The sequence below is a fragment of the Polyodon spathula genome, chromosome 2 (assembly GCF_017654505.1).
Source record: "Polyodon spathula isolate WHYD16114869_AA chromosome 2, ASM1765450v1, whole genome shotgun sequence".
NCBI classification, from domain to species: Eukaryota; Metazoa; Chordata; class Actinopteri; order Acipenseriformes; family Polyodontidae; genus Polyodon; species Polyodon spathula.
In genome coordinates this window covers 48,941,717-48,962,665 of record NC_054535.1, presented here as the reverse complement: position 1 = coordinate 48,962,665, position 20,949 = coordinate 48,941,717, and the positions used below count along the sequence as shown (strand labels likewise).

Here is a 20,949-nt window from a genome sequence, read left to right as displayed (position 1 = left end):
TCTGGGATTTCAATAAAAAAAAAAAAAAACACCACCCAAAATTATTCACTATTTCACTAATTCATTATTTTAACTGAAATACTTCATAACCAAGCAATGTTTTTTTTTTATTTGTAACTACACTATATAAGCATTCAGGCTTTAATAGTTTTGCAGGTTGATAAAATGGTTGTTTTTATCAAATGAATTATTTGTACAAAAAATTATATTAAACTAACATGTTGTAACAATGAGGCAAACAAACTGGGGTGGGGTATTGTTTATTGAATTTATTTTATTGAAATGTTCTTATAAAATAAACCGTGCATTTGAGACCAGAATACTTGCCTGGATTGCTTCCTTTACCTCCAAGTTACAATATCAGTTTAACATTGTGTTGCAGCATAATGAATACCAATTTTCATTTTCAATTCAACATCAAGCATTACAAACATTGCAATATACATTGTAACCAGGTAGGCTACATTCGTCTCCTTCTCTGAGACAGTGACAGATTTTTTTAAGAACGTCTTGCTCTTTAGCTAATTGATCAGCTTTCTTTTGGGAAAACTTGCCGTTTCCCAGTGCAATCTGGATGCAGTTTCTGACGGCTTAAGGCTTTCGTGAGCCAGTACTTCACAACAAATGCCACATGAGGACCTGGATCATCCTTGTCAACAATTTTTTTTTTTTTTTTTGTTGTTTCTTTGAGCTGTAACTGTTTTCAAAATCACAAGTAACCCACATAAAATGTCACCATATGCTTTACTTTAGAGCATATTAAAGCAGACTGGTGATCAAACAATCTTAACCGTGTACACTGAATGTCATATTTTTTAGATCATTTTTAAACCTTGCCTGGCCCGACCCCCACTTTAGGAAATGTTGCTCTAGAACAGTGGTTCTCAAACTTTTTGAACCTTGCCCCTCTTCCTCTTGTATGTGGTACTTGCACTAAGAACTACATCTCCCAGAATACAATATCTTCAGTCACTAGGAAACCGTAAACAAGAAAAAAAAAAAAAAAAAAAAAAAACACCAACAAACATTATCCAATCTCTGGCTAGCCCTGCTGTCTTTGCAGCAAATCGCAGTAAGAATAAGAATATTTTGAAGCTACACAGGTTGAAGCGTAAACACCCCAGTCCAGCTACAAATCCAACTGGAACCATCGTCAGAGGCAACTGCTGAAAAAAAGGTACCTATAATATTAAACAAACTAATGTTAAAAACATTTCCACTTTTTAACTTTGAGTATGTTTAGTTCTATACTCCTGCTTTGCCCTGCAAACTACTGCTCCAGTGAATGTGACTTGCCATCTACCATTTAAAACACACACCAGTGCCGTTGTCTAACCTGCTGCAGATTGAGTACTCCTTGCAGGTTGAGCGTCAGTGAGAGCGGCAGATGAGACAAGGACAAGACAGAAAAGGACTTTGGCTGTTTTGGGGCTTTTTGAAAGTTATTACAGATTACTTTTGATCACATTGTTACTTTTTACTGTTCCTAAAGTAATTGTATTGCTACTATATATTGCTCAGTTAGCAACTACTTTGCTGCTGTCTGCTATTGTTGACTACATTGCTGCTAGTCACACTGCTTTCAACTTCACTGCTGTGTATTCCACAGCTATTATAAACTAATAGTTAGCTATGTGTTTCTCTAAATTCTTTTCCACTGTTGATCCCCAGTTCTGTACCCAATGTGTGGATCCCTTACTCTAGTCAATCTATTTCAACATTTCAGGGAAGGGAGAGAAATAGATTCTGTCCATCTCAAGTTCTTATTCCTGTGTTGAAGTCTCTTGCTGCTAGTAGCACCACTGCACAAACAGCTCTTTTAAATACTTGTTCCCTATCTTTCTTAACCAATATATCTTGGAAAATATGTTTTACTTTGTTGCTTTCACTTAAACTTGGCACTCTTCTGGAGATTTCTCCCCATACATCTGGCTACACCGCCTAACTTCTCTTTTCTTGACAAACCTCATAATTCAGGAAGGGGTGGTGGAACTGCTGTAATTTTTTAATCCTCCTACACTGCTACTGCCCTATTTTTTGACAACTATTCTTCTTTTGAATATCTTGCAGTAAAATTTGCATTTCCATTATGTTTTATTCTTGTGGTACTTTATTGTCCGCCTAAAGCTAGTTCTACTTTTATCCTGAATTCTCTGATTTTTTTAACTGCTTTATTTGCTTACCAGTAGACTCATCATCATGTATGACTTCAATCTACATATGGACTCCCCCGCTTATCCACCTATTGCTTCTTTTCTCAGTATCATTGATTGTTTTGGACTTTATCAACATGTTCGATCCCCAACTCAACCATGGCCATATTTTAGATCTGTACTAACCTCTGGTCTTCAAGTTCTTGACCTCCACGTCAATGACATTGCTGTATCTGACCACTACTTGATTCAGCTGATCTTAACTTATTAAGTGTATCTACTCACAAGAACAACAACTTCTCTGTCTCATACCGCTCTAAACATGGTCGTGATGCCAATATGACTAATCTGATCTCTACATCTCCTATAGTCGGGCCTCTTCCTGTATTGTGTGTTGAACTTTATAACAGTTGTCTTACAAACATCTTCGACAATGTGACATCTTTAAAATCTAGATGAATTCATTCTGATCATTACTCCCACTGGTTTACACCTCAGCTTCATAAAGTAAAAGCCCAGGGTCATCGCATTGAGCATAAATGGCAATCTACTGGTCCATAAAGCAATGTGGAAAGAACACACACACAACTGTGTCCTTGCCCTTTCTGAGGTGTGGTCACTAAGATTATCAGGGAAGGTTGTAACAATCCAAGAACACTATTTAAAATCTTCAGTGTTCTCCTAGGTTCAAATACTGCCCCAAATACTCCATCTTCTTTTAGTGCTACCGACTTTGCTTCCACCTTCAAGGAAAAGGTTGACTCCATTAAATGTTCCTTTTCTAGAATTCTGGAAATTACGCTTGTCCTCCCTCCTCAGTGTTGCCCAATACACCAACACTTATCCATTTCTCCTATACTAACCCAGATGAGATTCTTGACTTGATTACTATATCTAAGCCCACAATCTGTTCCCTTGACCCATGGCCTTCAAAATTATCTCAGCACTATGGGAAGGATCTTGCTCCAGCCTTAACTCATGTTATTAATCTTTCTTTATTTCTTGGTCATGTCCATTCTGTTCTCAAAACTGCAATCGTTACCCCTGTTCTAAAAAAAAAGCATTGCCCTGTCTTAACAACTACTGTCCCATTTCAAATATTTATTTTTAGTCTGAAACATCAGAACATACTGTGGCCAAACAACTACAAGACCATCTTACCACTAACAGCACATATGAGCTCTTCCAATCTGGCTTTAGGCCTAACACGGCTTTAGTTTGTGTCTTAAATGACCTCTTGTTAAATTCTGACTTGGGTGCACCCTCTCTATTGCTGTCTTTGGACCTATCAGCTGCCTTTGATACTATCAGTGACTCTGTACAACTAAAATCTGTTGTCAGGATAGATGGTGGTGTTCTTGATTGGTCTGTGTCTTATCTATCCGGACAAAATCTGCACTAATTGTGGTGTCCCCCAAGGCTCGGTTTTGGGTCCACAGCTCTTTAACATCTACATGCTGCTCCTGGATGAGATTATTCGTAGACACAGTGTTCAGTTTCAATCATATGCAGACAAGAAGCTTTTATAGGCAAATCAGTTTTTGTGTTTATGTCCTGATTTTATGATTGGTTTGTTTATTTCTCTGTTAGGATATTGTATTTTTATTTTTTTAGCTGTGTAAAGTGCCTTGATGTGCAGGTCTTAATATTTTTTCCACTTATCTGCACACCATACTCCACACTGTTAAGGGGAAAAAAAAAGTTTTATTGAGAAAAAAATTATATATTAAAAATACAAAACTGAAAGATCATAATTGGATAAGTCTCCACCCACCTGAGCTAATAATAGGTGGCAGCATCTTTGGCAGCAGTTACAGCTGTGAGCCTATTGGGATAGGTCTCTACCAACTTTGCACACCTAGATTTGGCAATACTTGAATATTCTTCTTTACAGAACTGTTCAAGCTCTGTCAAGTTCCTTGGAGAGCGTTGATGGACAGCAGTCTTCAAGTCATGCCACAAATTTTCGATTGGATTTAGGTTGGGGCTCTGACTGGGCCACTCAAGGACACTTACCTGTGTTCCTCAACCACTCCAGTGTAGCTTTGGCAGTGTGCTTTGGGTCGTTGTCATGCTAAAAGGTGAACTTCCATCCCAGTTTCAGCTTTCTTGCAGAGGGCAGCAGGTTTTCCTCAAGGACTTCTCTGTACTTTGCTCCATTCATTTTCCCTTCTATCCTGACAAGTGCCCCAGTCCCTGCAGATGAGGAACATCCCCATAACATGATGCTGCCACCACCATGCTTCACAGTAGGGATGGTGTTCTTTGGGTGATGTGGTGTGTTAGGTTTGCGCCAAACATAATGCTTTGCATTTAGGCCAAAAAGTTCAATTTTAGTTTTGTCAGATCACAAAACTTTTTGCCACATGACTACAGAATCTCCTGAGTGTTTTTTTGCATACTTCAAACGGGATTCAAGGTGGGCGTTCTTGAGAAATGGCTTCCTTCCTGCCACCCTACCATACAGGCCAGATTTGTGGAGTGCTTAGAATATTGTTGTCACATACACACTTTGACCAGTCTTGGCCATAAAAGCCTGTAGCTCTTGCAAAGTTGCCATTGGCCTCTTGGTAGCCTCTTTGATCATTCTCCTTCTTGCTCGGTCATTCAGTTTGGAGGGCCGACCTGCTCTAGGCAGGGTCTTGGTGGTGCCATACACCTTCCACTTTTTAATAATGATCTTGACCGTGCTCCAAGGGATAGTCAAGGATAGTCAAGGCCTTTGATATTCAACACCTTTGTCTCGGAGTTCCTTTGAAAGCACATTGGTGCTCATGGTTGAGTCTTTGCTTTGAAATGCACTACCCAGCAGAGGAAACCTACAGAAACTGCTGAATTTATCTTGAAATCATGTGGATCACTACAATTTAACACCAGTGGGGGATACTTAACTTGGTGTGTGATTTTGAAGGCGATTGGTTACACCTGAGCTAATTTAGGATTGCTATTACAAGGGGGGGTGGACACTTACCCAACTAAGCTATTTTAGTTTTTATTTTTAATTAATTTTCTACAAATTTCTAGAATATTTTTTTCACTTGGAAGTTGTGGGGTAGGATGTATAGATAAATGAAAAAAAAAACAAGAAAAAACTATTTTAATGCATTTTAATTCCAGGCTATAAGGCAACAAAAGGTGAACATTTTAAAAGGGGGTGTAGACTTTCTATAGGTACTATATATATATATATATATATAGTGCGTAGCCCATTACCATTCAATAGTGTACTGTACTTATCGAGACTACTGATGACTTTAAGGTAATGCTGCATTTTAACCCCTGAAAATACACTTTACTCTCTCTGGTGTTCAAATTAGAGGGAACGTTACTTCCAGACCCAGAACCTTGTCTGGAGCACTGTGTACTTGTGTATACATGAAAACAACAACAAATTAGAAATAAAAAAACAACTGAGATAACACTGTTTTTAACCCAAAGCTAAACAATCTGTCTTGTGAAATGATAAATAAATCAGGCCTTAGATTATGTAATGTTCATAGCACAGCACCAATAAAAAAAGCAACAAAACAAACAAAAAAAACAACAGCAACAACCTTGAACCTTTGTTTTTGTAAAAAGTGCACACATATCCTGTGATTCATGCAACTGGTGATTACTATGACTACCATTCCTAACTGGGATAATTGAGATTACAAAATCAATCAGTGAATGTGAAGGCAGAGATATAGGTTAGAATAGTGTTGTTTTAAAAGATAAAGGAAGACTTTGACTTAAAAATAAGGCCTGTTTCCCTCCCTAAAACTGCTAAGGCTAAATCTGTTATATTTATAGTAGTTAAAACTGAAACTGTCGCACAGTCACAATGTGAGAACTAGAAATCTATGTATAGATGTGCATTAAAACAGCTGCCACTTGTGATTTTTACGATTATAACATGAATCAGATTTTAAGTTTTGAAAACTAATTAGCAGAGTAAATTAAGGATCAAATGTGTTGAGTTTCTGGAAACGTACACAGTTATAACCTTGCAGTAATCAATGTAGTGCGACACAGCGAGAGTGCACTACACTAACTGCATACATGCCAACAGTCCCTATATGGTCGGGACAGTCCCCATTTCCTAGAAAATGTCCCGATACATAGGAAGAAAGTCCCGATATTTAACCACAGGAAAAAAAAAAATGTATTCTGCACAGCAGAGTTAGTGAAAACCACACACTATGCTCTTCATGCGGCTGACACATCTGCTGATCACTAAGGTAAGAACGCTTCCTTATGTCTATTTTTACTGTCATGATGGTTGTGTTGTGTTGAGTTGCAGGGGGTACGTCTATTATATGATAATGCGTGTTTTTTGCGTATGACTCCTCCCATGTGTATGATCAGTATGACCCTCCCCCATGACGAGAGTCCCGCTGAACAGTTTCCAAATGTTGGCAAGTATGTAACTATGAAAGAAAACTGTGCACTGCACAACAGCAGTGACAGCATGTTTGTACTGTGTATGTGTGCAGTTTACAAAGCCATTGGACTATTTTGCCCATCCAATATAAAACTATCATAAATTACCTTTACAAACTAAAAAACAATATTATTTGAGCTCTTGAATTTAAACATGACTTAATTAGTAAACATCCCAATCTTCGTTCGAATATTCAGTCTCTAATGGATATTTTTAACACCACAAACTGGAAAGTTTCCAGACTTTATCTGGACCAGGATGTGGAACAATTCATCCCATATGTGTTTTAATTGCACTTTTCACTATGAAGGAAAATGTTTACTTTTTGTTTGTATTTGTTTTCATGTTACACTAATTGATATGTCACATACATAAAAATATTGACGTGAGTTAGGACGGTTTGATAAAAATAATAGTAACTATCAGATTTTCAATTATTGAATACTTACTTGTCAAAGGGTAATTGTATTTACTTTACTTGAAGGGATTACACATTGACTCTAAAATTGCACTATAATACATTATACTCCAAAAGCAGAATATGTTAACCATTGAAAAGATAATTCATTTTTAAAGCAGCATTTTAAAAAAATGGTCCAATAATAAACAAGTACAATAACCACACTTTCCATGTATTGTTTTGGTCCCTGTCTAACAGACTTATCTTTCATTCCACAAGAAGATCTGCCATTGCTATTGTTTCTGTACTCTATTGTAGGCATTATAATAATTACAATAACTATAACAGTAACTGTAAAAACTAATGAAAACACAGAACTTGTAAAAAAATAAATATATTTCTTTATTATGCCACTGAACACACTTTACTTTCTTCAGATAACACAGTTCTAAGAAATAGTCTTTACAGGACTTTCAATGCCCAAATTTATAAAATGGACAAATGTAATTTACTTCATTTAAGATTATGTGTAAAACTTACGGCAAACTTAAATACTACCCTTTGATTCAATGCTTTCAGAAATCACTTCTACAAACAGCCCCTACTGTAGGGTTGCTTTCTCAAATGTACATGCTTTTGCAACTTGGAGTAAAAAAAAAAAAAAAATATATATATATATATATATATATACGACAGCGAGTGGGAGAAGTACAGGCGTGGAAAAGTACAGAGCAGTTTCGAAGCAGAAAGGAGAAATTGCATCTTGAATTGCTTTAATCAGAAAACAGAGGACATTGGGGAAACACAGCCGCGTGTGTTTTTCTGATAACAAACAAGCTGAAACTCGGAGCAGCTGATTCAAATTCAGCGCCGTTTTTGAGACACGGGCGAGGGGAGGAGCCGACAGCACAGCAGAACAACGCAGTTAAACGAGGCAGTCTTCCCAACGACAGCGAGTGGGAGAAGTACAGGCGTGGAAAAGTACAGAGCAGTTTCGAAGCAGTTTGAAAGCAGGTTGACAGCTGCAGAAGAAAACTAAACTTCAAAAAAAAAAAAAAAACCCTCAACATGGTCTTCAAGCCAGTAATCTGTGACACCTGCTTGATGTGGGAAATCCGAGAAAACCCAGCGGAGCTAAACCAAGTGTGCGTAAAGTGCCGCGCGATCCAGGATTTGCATAAACTAGTAAGTATGCTAGAAATGGAGCTGGAAGAAGTGAGACAGCAACAGGATCTTGAGGAACTGGCACACCCACAATTCATGGAAGTCTGCATCACCCCTAACAGACTGAAAGCCACCAGGGAGATAGAAGGTCAGAACAGCTGGGTTCAGGTAGGCAGAAGCAGGGAAAAAAAGAAACTTCGTCAAACACAACCACCAGAAATCAAAACAACCAACAGATTTGAGTCACTTCAGAATTTTGATGAGCAGAACCAACAACAAGAGAATGAAAGGAACAACATCCAGGACCCTATTGACAGTGGTGACAAGACAGTAAAAAGAAGGGAGGTCATGATTGTTGGGGACTCCATATTGAGAAACACAGCAAGTTCAGTTCGCAGTTTGGACCCCCTTACTACAACAGTGTGCTGCCTTCCGGGAGCCTCGGTCAAGCACATCACTGAGAACGTTCTAGAACGAACAGGAGATGACCCGGTAGTAGTCGTCCACATCGGCAACATTGGAAGATACAGACCAAAATCCCTGCAAAACAAATTCAGAGAGCTAGGAAGGAAATTAAAAAACAAAACCAAAACTGTGGTATTTTCTGGTATATACCAGCACCTTGCAAAGGACCATATGGACAGCTGGAAATAATAAATCAAAACCAATGGTTACGTGGTGCACACGGGAAGGCTTCACCTATATTGATCATTGGACCACATTCTACAACAAGGACTATCTGTATAGACGGGATGGACTGCACTTAAATAACAAGGGAACCAGTCTACTTGGAGAAAAGATCCTCGAGCAGGTTCAGAAGCATTTAAACTAGAAAGGAAGGGGGGAGAAATCAACAAAAAAAACAGAAGGGAGACCGCATCAAAACAAGGACAACAACTCAGGTAAGACAACCATTAAATGTATTTATCTAAATGCTAGAAGTATCAGAAACAAAATTCTAGAACTTGAAGCTACTGCACTAACAGGTAACTATGATGTGATAGGTGTTACAGAAACTTGGTTATCTGAGAGTGATGGGGACGAATATAATATTTGTGGGTATACACTGTATAGGAAAGACAGGCAGGACAGACGAGGAGGAGGGGTAGCGCTATACATAAGAAACAGTCTTGAAGCCCAGGTGTTAAACCTGGACAAAGAAAATAAAACCGAATCAATATGGGTCAGAATAACAGACAAAAATTCAAAGGGCATAATAATAGGAGCATGCTATAGACCGCCAGATTCAGACGGTGAGCACAATAATCTGTTATACAATGACATTAGAAATGTGTGTAGCAAAGGAGAAGCCATACTAATGGGGGATTTCAACTTCCCCCAAATAAAATGGGAAAACCCGGTGGGTAGCGCGAAGGATGAAATAGAAATGGTGGAAATGACAAATGACTGCTTCCTAACACAATTTGTGAAGGCACCCACTAGAGGGGAGGCATGCCTTGATTTAGTCTTTTCAAATAACAAAGACAGAATAACTAAAACAGAGGTCAGAGAACCACTGGCAAACTCAGACCACAACATGGTCTCATTTGAAGTGTTTTTTAAATCCTCAAAAGTAAAGACTAAAGCTAAGGTTTACAATTTTAGAAAAGCAAACTATGAAGGCATGAAACAGAGACTAACAGAAGTAGATTGGAGTAAAATAGAGAAAACACCCACAGAAGAAGGATGGTTGTTCTTCAAAAATGTAGTACTAGAGGCGCAAAACAATTATATCCCTAAAGTAGACAAATCTAAATGTAAAACTAAATTGCCAAAATGGTTTAATAGATCAATTAAAAAAAATATTCAGCGAAAAAAGGCACTTTACAGAGCATTAAAAAAGGACCAAAAAGAAAGTACACAGAAAGAGTACACAGAACTGCAAATGCAAGTCAAAAAGGAAGTTAGAAAGGCCAAGAGAGAAATAGAAATGAACATTGCTAAGGGAGCTAAAACCAATTCCAAAATGTTTTTCCAATATTACAACAGCAAGAGAACATTCAAAGAGGAGATTAAATGTTTAAGAGATACAAATGGCAAAATCGTAGATGAAGAGAAAAAAATAGCAAATATATTAAATGATTACTTTTCACAAGTTTTTACAAAGGAGGATACTGACAACATGCCCCACATGTCATCCTGTTCCTATCCAGTTTTAAATAACTTTAGCATAACAGAGGCAGAAGTGTTAAAGGGCTAGGAGCTCTTAAAATAAACAAATCCCCTGGGCCGGATGAGATCCTCCCAGTAGTACTCAAAGAAATGAAAGAAGTAATTTACAAACCGCTAACCAAGATCATGCAGCAGTCTCTTGACACAGGGGTTGTACCGACAGACTGGAAAATTGCAAACGTAATACCGATCCACAAAAAGGGAAAAAAAACTGAACCAGGTAACTACAGACCAATAAGCCTGACTTCTATTATATGCAAACTTATGGAAACTATAATAAGATCCAAAATGGAAAATTACCTATATGGTAACAGGGTACTGGGAGACAGTCAACATGGTTTTAGGAAAGGGAGATCGTGCCTAACTAACTTGCTTGATTTTTTTTGAGGATGCAACATCGATAATGGATAATTGCAAAGCATATGACATGGTTTAGATTTCCAGAAAGCTTTTGACAAAGTCCCGCACAAAAGATTAATTCTCAAACTGAACGCAGTTGGGATTCAAGGAAACACATGTACATGGATTAGGGAGTGGTTAACATGTAGAAAACAGAAAGTACTGATTAGAGGAAAAACCTCAGAATGGAGTGTGGTAACCAGCGGTGTACCACAGGGATCAGTATTAGGTCCTCTGCTATTCCTAATCTACATTAATGATTTAGATTCTGGTATAGTAAGCAAACTTGTTAAATTTGCAGACGACACAAAAGTAGGAGGAGTGGCAAACACTGTTGCAGCAGCAAAGGTCATTCAAAATGATCTAGACAAGATTCAGAACTGGGCAGACACATGGCAAATGACATTTAATAGAGAAAAGTGTAAGGTACTGCACGCAGGAAATAAAAATGTACATTATAAATATCATATGGGAGATATGAAATTGGAGAAGGAATCTATGAAAAAGACCTAGGAGTTTTTGTTGACTCAGAAATGTCTTCATCTAGGCAATGTGGGGAAGCTATAAAAAAGGCTAACAAGATACTCGGATACATTGTGAAAAGTGTTGAATTTAAATCAGTAATGTTAAAACTGTTGAGTAAGACCTCATCTTGAATAGTGTGCAGTTCTGGTCACCTCGCTATAAAAAGATATTGCTGCTCTAGAAAGAGTACAAAGAAGAGCGACCAGAATTATTCCGGGCTTAAAAGGCATGTCATATGCAGACAGGCTAAAAGAATTGAATCTGTTCAGTCTTGAACAAAGAAGACTACGTGGCGACCTAATTCAAGCATTCAAAATTCTAAAAGGTATTGACAGTGTCGACCCAAGGGACTTTTTCAGCCTGAAAAAAGAAACAAGGACCAGGGGTCACAAATGGAGTTTAGAAAAAGGGGCATTCAGAACAGAAAATAGGAGACACTTTTTTACACAGAGAATTGGGAGGGTCTGGAATCAACTCCCCAGTAATGTTGTTGAAGCTGACACCCTGGGATCCTTCAAGAAGCTGCTTGATGAGATTTTGGGATCAATAAGCTACTAACAACCAAACGAGCAAGATGGGCCGAATGGCCTCCTCTCGTTTGTAAACTTTCTTATGTTCTTATGTTCTTAACTCCCTCAGTGCCATAGTGACCTGCCTGCACGTCCTGTAGAATGTCCTGAGCCATGCGCGGCGACTCAAGACAGTCACAAGACATTACAGACTTGAAAAATCAAATGGTCCAAGTCCTTGAGTATTTTGGCAGGCAGCAGGCGCAAGCCCTTGGCCCTGGCTCAGCCAATAACGCCGGCCCTAGAGCGGACCCTGCCTGCACTGGTGGTCACCCGATGTTCCAGATGGTTAGGGTTAGGGGTTAGGGGTTAGAGGTTAGGAGTTGGGGTTAGGCAGGACCGAGGATGTCACTCCCCAGAGGGGCCTATCGGCAGCTCTGACATAAAATGCTCAGTAAATACCAGACCTGTGGCAGGCATAGCCCAAAAGTATTATTGTTGGTCGTCTTCTCTTTCAGGGAACCAGGGTTACATCCGTAACCTAAAGTTCTAATTTGCCATGTCAGTTTCCACTCAAACACTGTTTTTGTGAGACCATGACATATGTTGATACAAACGTATACCCTCACTATAATTATACATGCACAAATATTGTGAATAGAAGACATCAAGGTTAAGCCACAACTCCCATCAGGCCATTTGAAGTCAGATAGATTTGGTACACTACTCCTTTTTCAAAAGCACAAAGCAGAAACATAGCTGAAGCTTGGACTGCTCTTATTTTGGTCATGTTTTGAAATTCAGGTTATCATTAACCTTTAGTAAAAGCTGCACATAGTGGTGTGTCTTTACTGATATTGGTGGCACACTCTATTTTATGATCTGCTGTCTGTTTCTTTGACGGGTTGTCAAACAGTAACTGTAAACAGCCCACTCCAGTAAAGCCAGTGTTAAAATCTAGATAATTTCTTGTAAGAGATGTAAATTTGTTATCTACATTTCTGGTACAAACAATGCTCATAAATAAACCAAGACTTACAGGAAACAATGTCCTCAAAATTCAGCAGCTGTGCACAACTTTACCAATCGGTAAACTGTGCCAGCCATTTTTGTTTTAAATATTTCATACTGTAGGACTCTTACACACTAGCTGAGGCATCAGGATTCTGGAATTGATACAGATACAAACCACAAAAGGTAAAGGTAAAAGTAGAGGCTGCAGCTCACCTGCTCTCCAGCGGCACATTGCTGCCTAGGACCCAGCTGTCCTGCAGCTGGACGGATTCGGGTGTGGTTTGCAGCTCGGCGGGCAGTGCGGCCGGGGGGGCCGGGCTTTGTTTCTTCCGACTGGTCAAGGAGTTTCTGTTGAGGGAGGTGACACACGGGTGCTGCTGTGATGGGTGCTGTTTGTGTAATGGTGGTACTGGCTGTAAGGTTGATTGGCCTTGCTGGTTGGGTGGTTGTTCTGAAATAACAATAAATAAATAAATAAATAAATAAATAAATAAACAAAAACAAACAAACAAACAAACATACTTTAACAATGGGTTTTACCGGGCTAATATGCTGTCCAGTGTAATTAAGTGCTGTTGTTAAGGAATGTTTTCTAGAGATCAATGAATGTCATTACAATGTAACATCTGAACAAAATTGCTTCAGACTGTTGCCTGCTTTCACTGTTCAATGTTGTAGCCACCAGCCATATGAACAACCATTTAATACACCCAGTGCATGTAGCTCTACAAATGCATGCAGGGAAAATTGATCACTGACACAATTCAATATGAAAGGCTACTATTTTCTTCTAGCCACAGGCATACACTAAAATTAGCACAAGATTACATCTTGACAAACAGTCAAGCATGAATATTGTATGTTCTTTACCAGAAGGTCATTCAGTGAGGCAGATGTTTCCTTATGGGTGCTTAAAATAATGTTTTGATTACAGCACAGGGATACTCATACTACAGTGATTTGCAGAAGTATTCACCCCTACCAATAATGTCACATTTTGCTGAATTACAAATAATGTGTGCACAGTTTTTCAAATTAACTTTTTTTAATCAAAGCTGTAGTGGTTAAACTGAACACTGTTATATGAGGAGGAGGTTAAATGTCAGCAAAACTTGCAAAGAAAATGTACAAAATGGAATTTACTGGTTGCATAAGTATTCAGCCCCTTCAGTCAGTACTTGGTAGAAGCACCTTTTGCAGCAGATACTGCTATGTGTCTTTTTGGATAGGTCTCTGCTAGCTTTGCACAGTAGGATGGTGAAATCTTTGCCCATTCTTCATGGGAAAATTGCTCCAGTTCTGATGGAAGTTTGTTGGGGATCGTCGATGGACTGCAATCTTCAAGTCTCGCCATAAATTTTCGATGGATTCAGGTCAAGACTTTGACTGGGCCACTCAAATACATTAATTTACTTCTTGTTCAACCACTCCAGTGTGGCTTTGGCTTTGTGCTTCGGGTCATTGTCCTGCTGAAATGTGAATTTCCTCCCTATTTTCAGAGTCTTAGCTGACTCAAACAAGTTTTCCTCAAGGATTTGCCTGTACTTTGCACTATCCATTCTCCCCGCTGGCCTGACAAGCTTCCCAGTCCCTGCTGAAGAGAAGCATCCCCATACCATGATTCTGCCACCACCATGCTTGACAGGTGGGATGGTGCTGACTGGGTGATGTGCAGTGTTCGAGCTTGCGCTGGACGCAATGCTTGGAATTTAGACCGAGAAGTTCAATTTTTTTCTCGTCTGACCACAAAACCTTTTTCCACATGTCAGCAGTATCATCTAAATGCTTTTTCGCAAACTCCATACATGCTTTAAGATGAGGCTTTTTGAGTAATGGCTTCTTTCTTGCCACATGTCCATACAGGCCAGCTTTGTGTAGGGACCTGCTTACTCTTGAAGTGTGAACACTGACTCCCACACAGAACTTTGCAGATCTCTCAAGGTCGCTGGCTTCAGAGTGACATTCCTAACCAGTTTACTGCTTTCCCGGCTGCTCAGTTTGGGAGGACGACCTGATCTGGGTAGTGTCTGGGTAGTATGATGCATCTTCCACTTCTTAATGATGGACTTCACTGTGCTGAGAGGGATAATCAGCACCTTTGAAATTGTCTTGTAACCTTCTCCTGCTCTATGCCTCTCTACCACTTTATCCCTGACTTGTTTCGAAAGCTCCTTGGTCTTCATGGTTGCTTTGTTGGATCACTATGTGAGTTGCAGCTTGAAAGTCTTTATATACCTGAGGGGAATTATCTACAAGTTAAACCACTTTGAGTACACACAGGCTGAAACTAATGTTGTGACCTTTCAAATAAATCATTTGCACCTGAGCTGATTTAAAGCTGCAGTAGCAAAGGGGTTGAATACTTATGCAACTGAGATTAATCTGTTTTTCTCTGTAAATCGTACTTAATTATATTCTATATGCATTTTTTAACTTTATCAGTGTGAAGTAGTTTGTGTAGATTCTACATGTAAAGTCTAATTTGAAAGCGTCATGGAGTATGCTCAGGTGCCAACAAAATGTGAAAACTTTGCAGGGGGGTGAATACTTATGCAAACCTCTGTATATAACTAATGACCTTAGCATCCATTAGGCCACATAAATTAAAAGTTTTTTTTTTTTTTTTTTTTTTTTTTTTATTTCACACCAACTATATAAGATTGTGTAATATATGTCTGAATGCGACCATCAGAGAATACTTTTATATAGCAACCCACAATGAACATGTTAGAAAGTACAGACCTTGATTATTGACTGATTCTCTCCATTTAACCCAGGAGTACCCAATCCTGGTCCTGGAGGGCCGGTGTCCCTCCTGGTTTTTGTTCCAACTGTACACTAAATTGTTTAATTGGACCAATTAAGCTTCTAATAAGTGCTTGATTGGTCCAATTAACTACTTTAGCACCCCTGCTTTAACCACTAGAAGGTTTTCTCACATGACCAAACAATGGGCAAAGTATATATTTTGTCTGAAGATAGGCTTAAAGAAAATCTTAACTGTTTAAAACTATTTCAATAACAGCCAACTATATCCTTAACCCTACAACTAAAGAACAACGCAAATACAGAAATTAAACAAAACAAAAAACTTTTAAAAAAGCACAAGTGAATGTGAATTTCAATTTCTAACCACAAATATAATAAAGAGAAAAACACTTGACGCCCCTAGAAATTGCTCACTAAGTGTACAGCAATATTTAACTGTTGTCCCACAGCAAGCTTTTCTCATTTTTGTGGTCTCATTAATTAACTAAGTGTTGCTTTTCCAAAACAATAGAGCTGAATGGTTGCAATTAAATGGTAACTGCTAAAACCACACAAGCAGGGAAATAATATAAGAGTCAGCCAAAGACCTTTTTCAGAATAAATATAACACTTTCAAACTCATCAAAGCATTATTGCATTGTGCATTTTGGGATATTCTATATATGTGCACCATTTTCCTCAAAGAAATTAGGTTAATGCTGGATGCAGGATAAAATATCTTTCTCAGTTAGAACACTTTAATAACTACAGTTAAAAAGACAGAATGAGATTACTAATGCTAACCTGACCATGTCCACAAAACTATCTGGGAGAACAATTGCCACTTTGATAAAATTCTATACCTCCCACAGTATCTGAAACAATGAAGGCTGTTAATGGGGAGGTCACCTGGATATTTATATATAGACAGTGATCACTTAGGACATGGGCAAAACAAGCTATCCAGCAGGGTTGTTTTTAATGACTTGCAGAAAATCTCAATGTAAATATTGTCCTTGTCAATATGCTTTTATCCTCAAAAACATGCATATCTCCTGTGGATAGCATGGATGAAGGGATGTAAAGCATTTTTTTACAAGAATCAAAGTAAAAGCATGCTCACTATTTAGATTTTATTCTGCAGTGTCTTGATTTCACTTTTTACATTAATTAGTCAGGAAGTCCAGCTGAGATACAGCAGTGAGGTCCTGTCAGCACTGCTGGGTTGCTGGGGTGCAAGAGGAGGCAGTGACTCATCTGAGGGTCCGTTCAGTAATCTGGTGCCCAAGAGCTGAAATTTGGGCCTCACTACTGACGATGCTGTTCCACCCATTTGAGAATTTAAATGAAAAAAGATCAAACTCATGTAAGCTAACCAAAATAGATTTATTCACTCCTACACATCTCTCTGTGTGAGAAAAAGCGTTATTCGACAATATAACATTGATACCATTTTCAAAGGAGGGGAGAGAATGACATTCCAAATTAAGTGCAACTTGAAACTGTTTAGCTAGAAATAAGTTATAATAATGGGTATTGTTGAGCACTCATTTATGTACAGGTAGCCCTGTGTCAGAACCACTTGTCTTTTCATATTCGATAAGAGACAGAGTCAACTGCATATTAACTTATAGACTATAGACTTTTTTTCTGTATTTATCCTGCTAAAGTTATGCTGCACAGTGGAGATAAATAAAACAACGCCAAGGCAATAGCTGTTAGCACTTAAACTAAATCATAGGCTTTCTTCTGGGATGAAGTAGAATATAAAAATGTATCTTGAAATTTACTTGTTCACAGTACGTACTATATTAGTTAAGGGGTTTAGTTTCCATACAGAACCTTTGTGCTGATGGGGTTTGCCTAGATCCTTCATACCATAAGAATGAGGTCTTACTCATTTCAAATCCCCAGGACAGGTACCACACTAGATTAGTTACTGCTGTAACTGACACTTAGTAAGACCAATATTATCTATGATAAATCATAAAGTATTTAAATTCTGTTTGCTTGTGTCAAAATATACTCCACTGCTGGTTTTGGCTCCGTATGCATGTCACACTCCTAACAGAAACAAAGTACTCTATTCTATGGTCAGTTATAATGAATACTGAAACGATATGTAAAACAATCTGTCACAGACCACACAAAATTCTCACATTGAAACGTGTCAAAATTTGTGGTGAAATGCTAAAGATGGAAGAAACAGCTGTACTGTATGTTTTATGGCGTTTACTTTGAAATCACATTAAGATATATGTTTCCATCTCCCAATTCTTCAATGTCACATTGTCATAGTTCCGAACAGCAAGATGATGTTTTAAAGACTTTTTGATAAATATTGCTTGGCAGAACTGAAATTACATCCTTTGTCGATTAGTTATTAATGCTGCAAGTGATATCTATCAAACAGTGTTTTATGAAGCCTGTGCAATTTTATTGCTAAGCTGTTTTCACAAATCTTTTTTTTTTTTTTTTCAGATTAAGATATGCTCAGCTTGGTAGTAAATATCTCCTTTAATTTTAACAACACAGTAAGAAAAAAATACAAAACCAAATCACTGTTTTTTCAACTAAATTGCACAAAATTGTTTTTGTGATACATCTTGGAACTCATTAGGTATATTCTGTACACCAAATAGCGAAGTGGTCTATTTATGTTAAATGTATAGCTACTGCTTACAGAATGCATGCCACAGCTCAGTAAACTGTAAAATAAGCCCATTTAGGTTCTGCATAATGCTTATACTTGCATACAGTAGATCTAAATGGAAACAATGAAGTATCAACATTGTAATCATCTGGAAATTTAGCATATGCAGAAAATATCCAACAAAACAAAAATGAATGGGAAATATATCCCATTATATAATTTGGGGCAATTCAATTTGAGACAGCTGTCAATAAATAATGCTTACTAGAGGTTAGTACAGCAATATACAGCCCATATCCATATCCAAGTGGTGTAGCATATCACATCCCTCCCCCCACACACACACTTCACAGATACAAGAGATGCAGACCTGTCAACTCTCCCTTATTTGCTCTGACTCTCCCAGGACAGATTTTCTCCAGTATTTTGCTCAAAACCCCTTTATGTCAGCAACCCTTTAATTTCTGCAAAACTAATGTGCAGTCTGTGGTTACCGCCCTCCCCATCTGTATCTAGCTGGATTTAGGACCCAGGGGAGTCCTGTGGCAAGCATGCATTCAATACATGAGGCAAGCTCACATATTTATGATAGCTTCACGTGTGATAAGCCCTCTCGCTAAAAAAAATAAAAAATAAATATTGATCCAAACTTCAAGCTTCCTGCATAACAACATATTCTCACATAATCCTAAGCAATGTTGGAAAAAGGCATACTTGTGAACTATGCAGGACTAGTTTTAACAGTGGAACTTAGGAGTAAGAAGATGTTTGCGGTAAGCATAAGAGATCACAAAAGCCCCCAAAAGCCAGTGATGCTCAGAAAATCAGCACTTCAATTATAACATATTTTATTGTCAAAGAAAAAACAGAGATCAAGAAAGTTACAATTACAGAGACCTTTACATGTTGTGACTAGTTAAACAACTCTGTAGTAGACATGTTCCCAGACTCACAAATTGCAAGGTATTCTGCAGGAAAGTCTAAAAGTCATTCAGTGAAAGGCAATTATACTATAATTTCAGCATCAACATTGCTTTAGAAATTCAGACTGATTGATAACTGTGACTGGGTATCCCCAGCCCCTGTGTTTATTTATATTACTATGATTTCAATGCACTGTTTTGTGTTTATTTGAAACACTGTTTTATTGTTATTATTGTTTGATGTGCTAGATGGGGTTAAAATGCCCCATCCAGATAAAATCGGGAGAATGCGTGGCCAACAGTGAGTGATTATTGACAAACTGGCTGTTGAGAAAACCCCGTGCCGAATGCAGTCGAAGAATAAACGAGGTAACTGATAGCCAGTTAATCCCTCAGCCACAATATAAAAACAAGCAAATGGGAGGAAACTGGCTTTGTCCTGTAATGCGGTTTTACTTTGCCCCGTCTTTTACCGTCTGTGTTAGTGATGGTGGTCAGCATAACCTTTGAGTTGTGGCCTCATTTGCATGTTAGCTTTGAGCGATGGCGCAGATGGGGGCACCTGCATTTCAAACTAATCAGGTAAGGGGAGGTTCATTTGAAATGAAGAACATGGGCTGAAAAGCTGTAATTCGATTAATGTTTAATTTACATGTGTTAATTTGTTTATTAGTAATTATCCCCTGCACCTGGCTATCACTGCTGGTGTGTGTAGGAGCCCGACTTCTGGAGTGTGTACAGCCGTAAGTGTAAAGGAAAGGTAGTGTGAAACATTTTTTGAGTTGTGCTGTGAGAAATTGTTTTGTTTTGTTTTTTCAACCAGTAAACAAGCTTACCTGTCTGGTGATTAGAGAAGGTTCCAGCTTGTGTTAGTTAGTGCTCAAAAAAGAGCTAGGCTTTGTTTTTGTTTTGTTATTTATTAAAAATAGCGCACAAGCACTTTTAAAAATCAAGTTTCGTGTGTGGCTGGGTCATTAAAGTGCTGCAAAAGAACCCGAATCACTATATACACACACACACACACACACACACACACACACACACACACACACACACACATACACATATATATATATATATATATATATATATATATATATATATATATATATAATATATATATATATATATTATATATAATATATATATATATATATATATATCACCTGAGATAGCAGGGAGTTTAGTTGTTTAGTTATCCCCTGCACCTGGTGCTAATTGTAAATTGGAGCCAGGTGCAGGGTATTTAAGAGAGGCAGCCAGTCTGTTCAAGGTTGCTGAGTGAAGAGCCTGACAGCGAAGAGTGTGAGTGTGAGTGTGAGTGAGAGAGAGAGAGAGAGAGAGAGAGAGAGAGAGAGAGAGAGAGAGAGAGAGAGAGAGAGAGAGAGAGAGAGAGAGAGAGAGAGAGAGAGAGAGAGAGATCAGGATCATGATCGTGATCAGTTGTATTGGAATAAGGTATTGTGTCAAACTGTGTGAAGCCTGTGGAAAGTTTTGTGTTTGTAACAGATAAACTGCTTAGCTGTCCTGTGGGTTAGTCAGGGATATATTGGTGTATAGTCAGAGCTCCAAAAGAGAGCTAGGTGTTTGTTTCTGTTTTGATTTACAGAGGCTAGCATTTGCTTTTGGACACAAGTATGTTATAACTTTTGGATTTCGTATAAGGCAAAAGTTAAGTTAATCATTTATTTGATACATGAAGCCCAAATATGCCAGTTTCACTATCAATAGTCTGTCAAGGTGTTAGAATGGAATTTATTGTGATTCACTTCTAACAGAAAAATTGAAAATGTCAGCACTATTCCAGTTTGACAGGAACACACTTGGTAAGGGCACCCACGCAGGTGCTCCTGGTTCCACCTCATC

General features: G+C 38.2%; 1 protein-coding gene across 1 annotated transcript in view; it reads right to left on the bottom strand.

Moving 5' to 3' along the window:
• The window catches only part of LOC121297390 (teneurin-3-like), a 258,654-nt gene that overhangs the window by 84,613 nt on the left and 153,092 nt on the right, over positions 1 to 20,949 (bottom strand). The window contains exon 5 of the mRNA XM_041223701.1: positions 12,973 to 13,210. Coding sequence (XP_041079635.1) covers positions 12,973 to 13,210 — 238 coding nt within the window. The remainder of the gene's footprint in view (positions 1 to 12,972; positions 13,211 to 20,949) is intronic.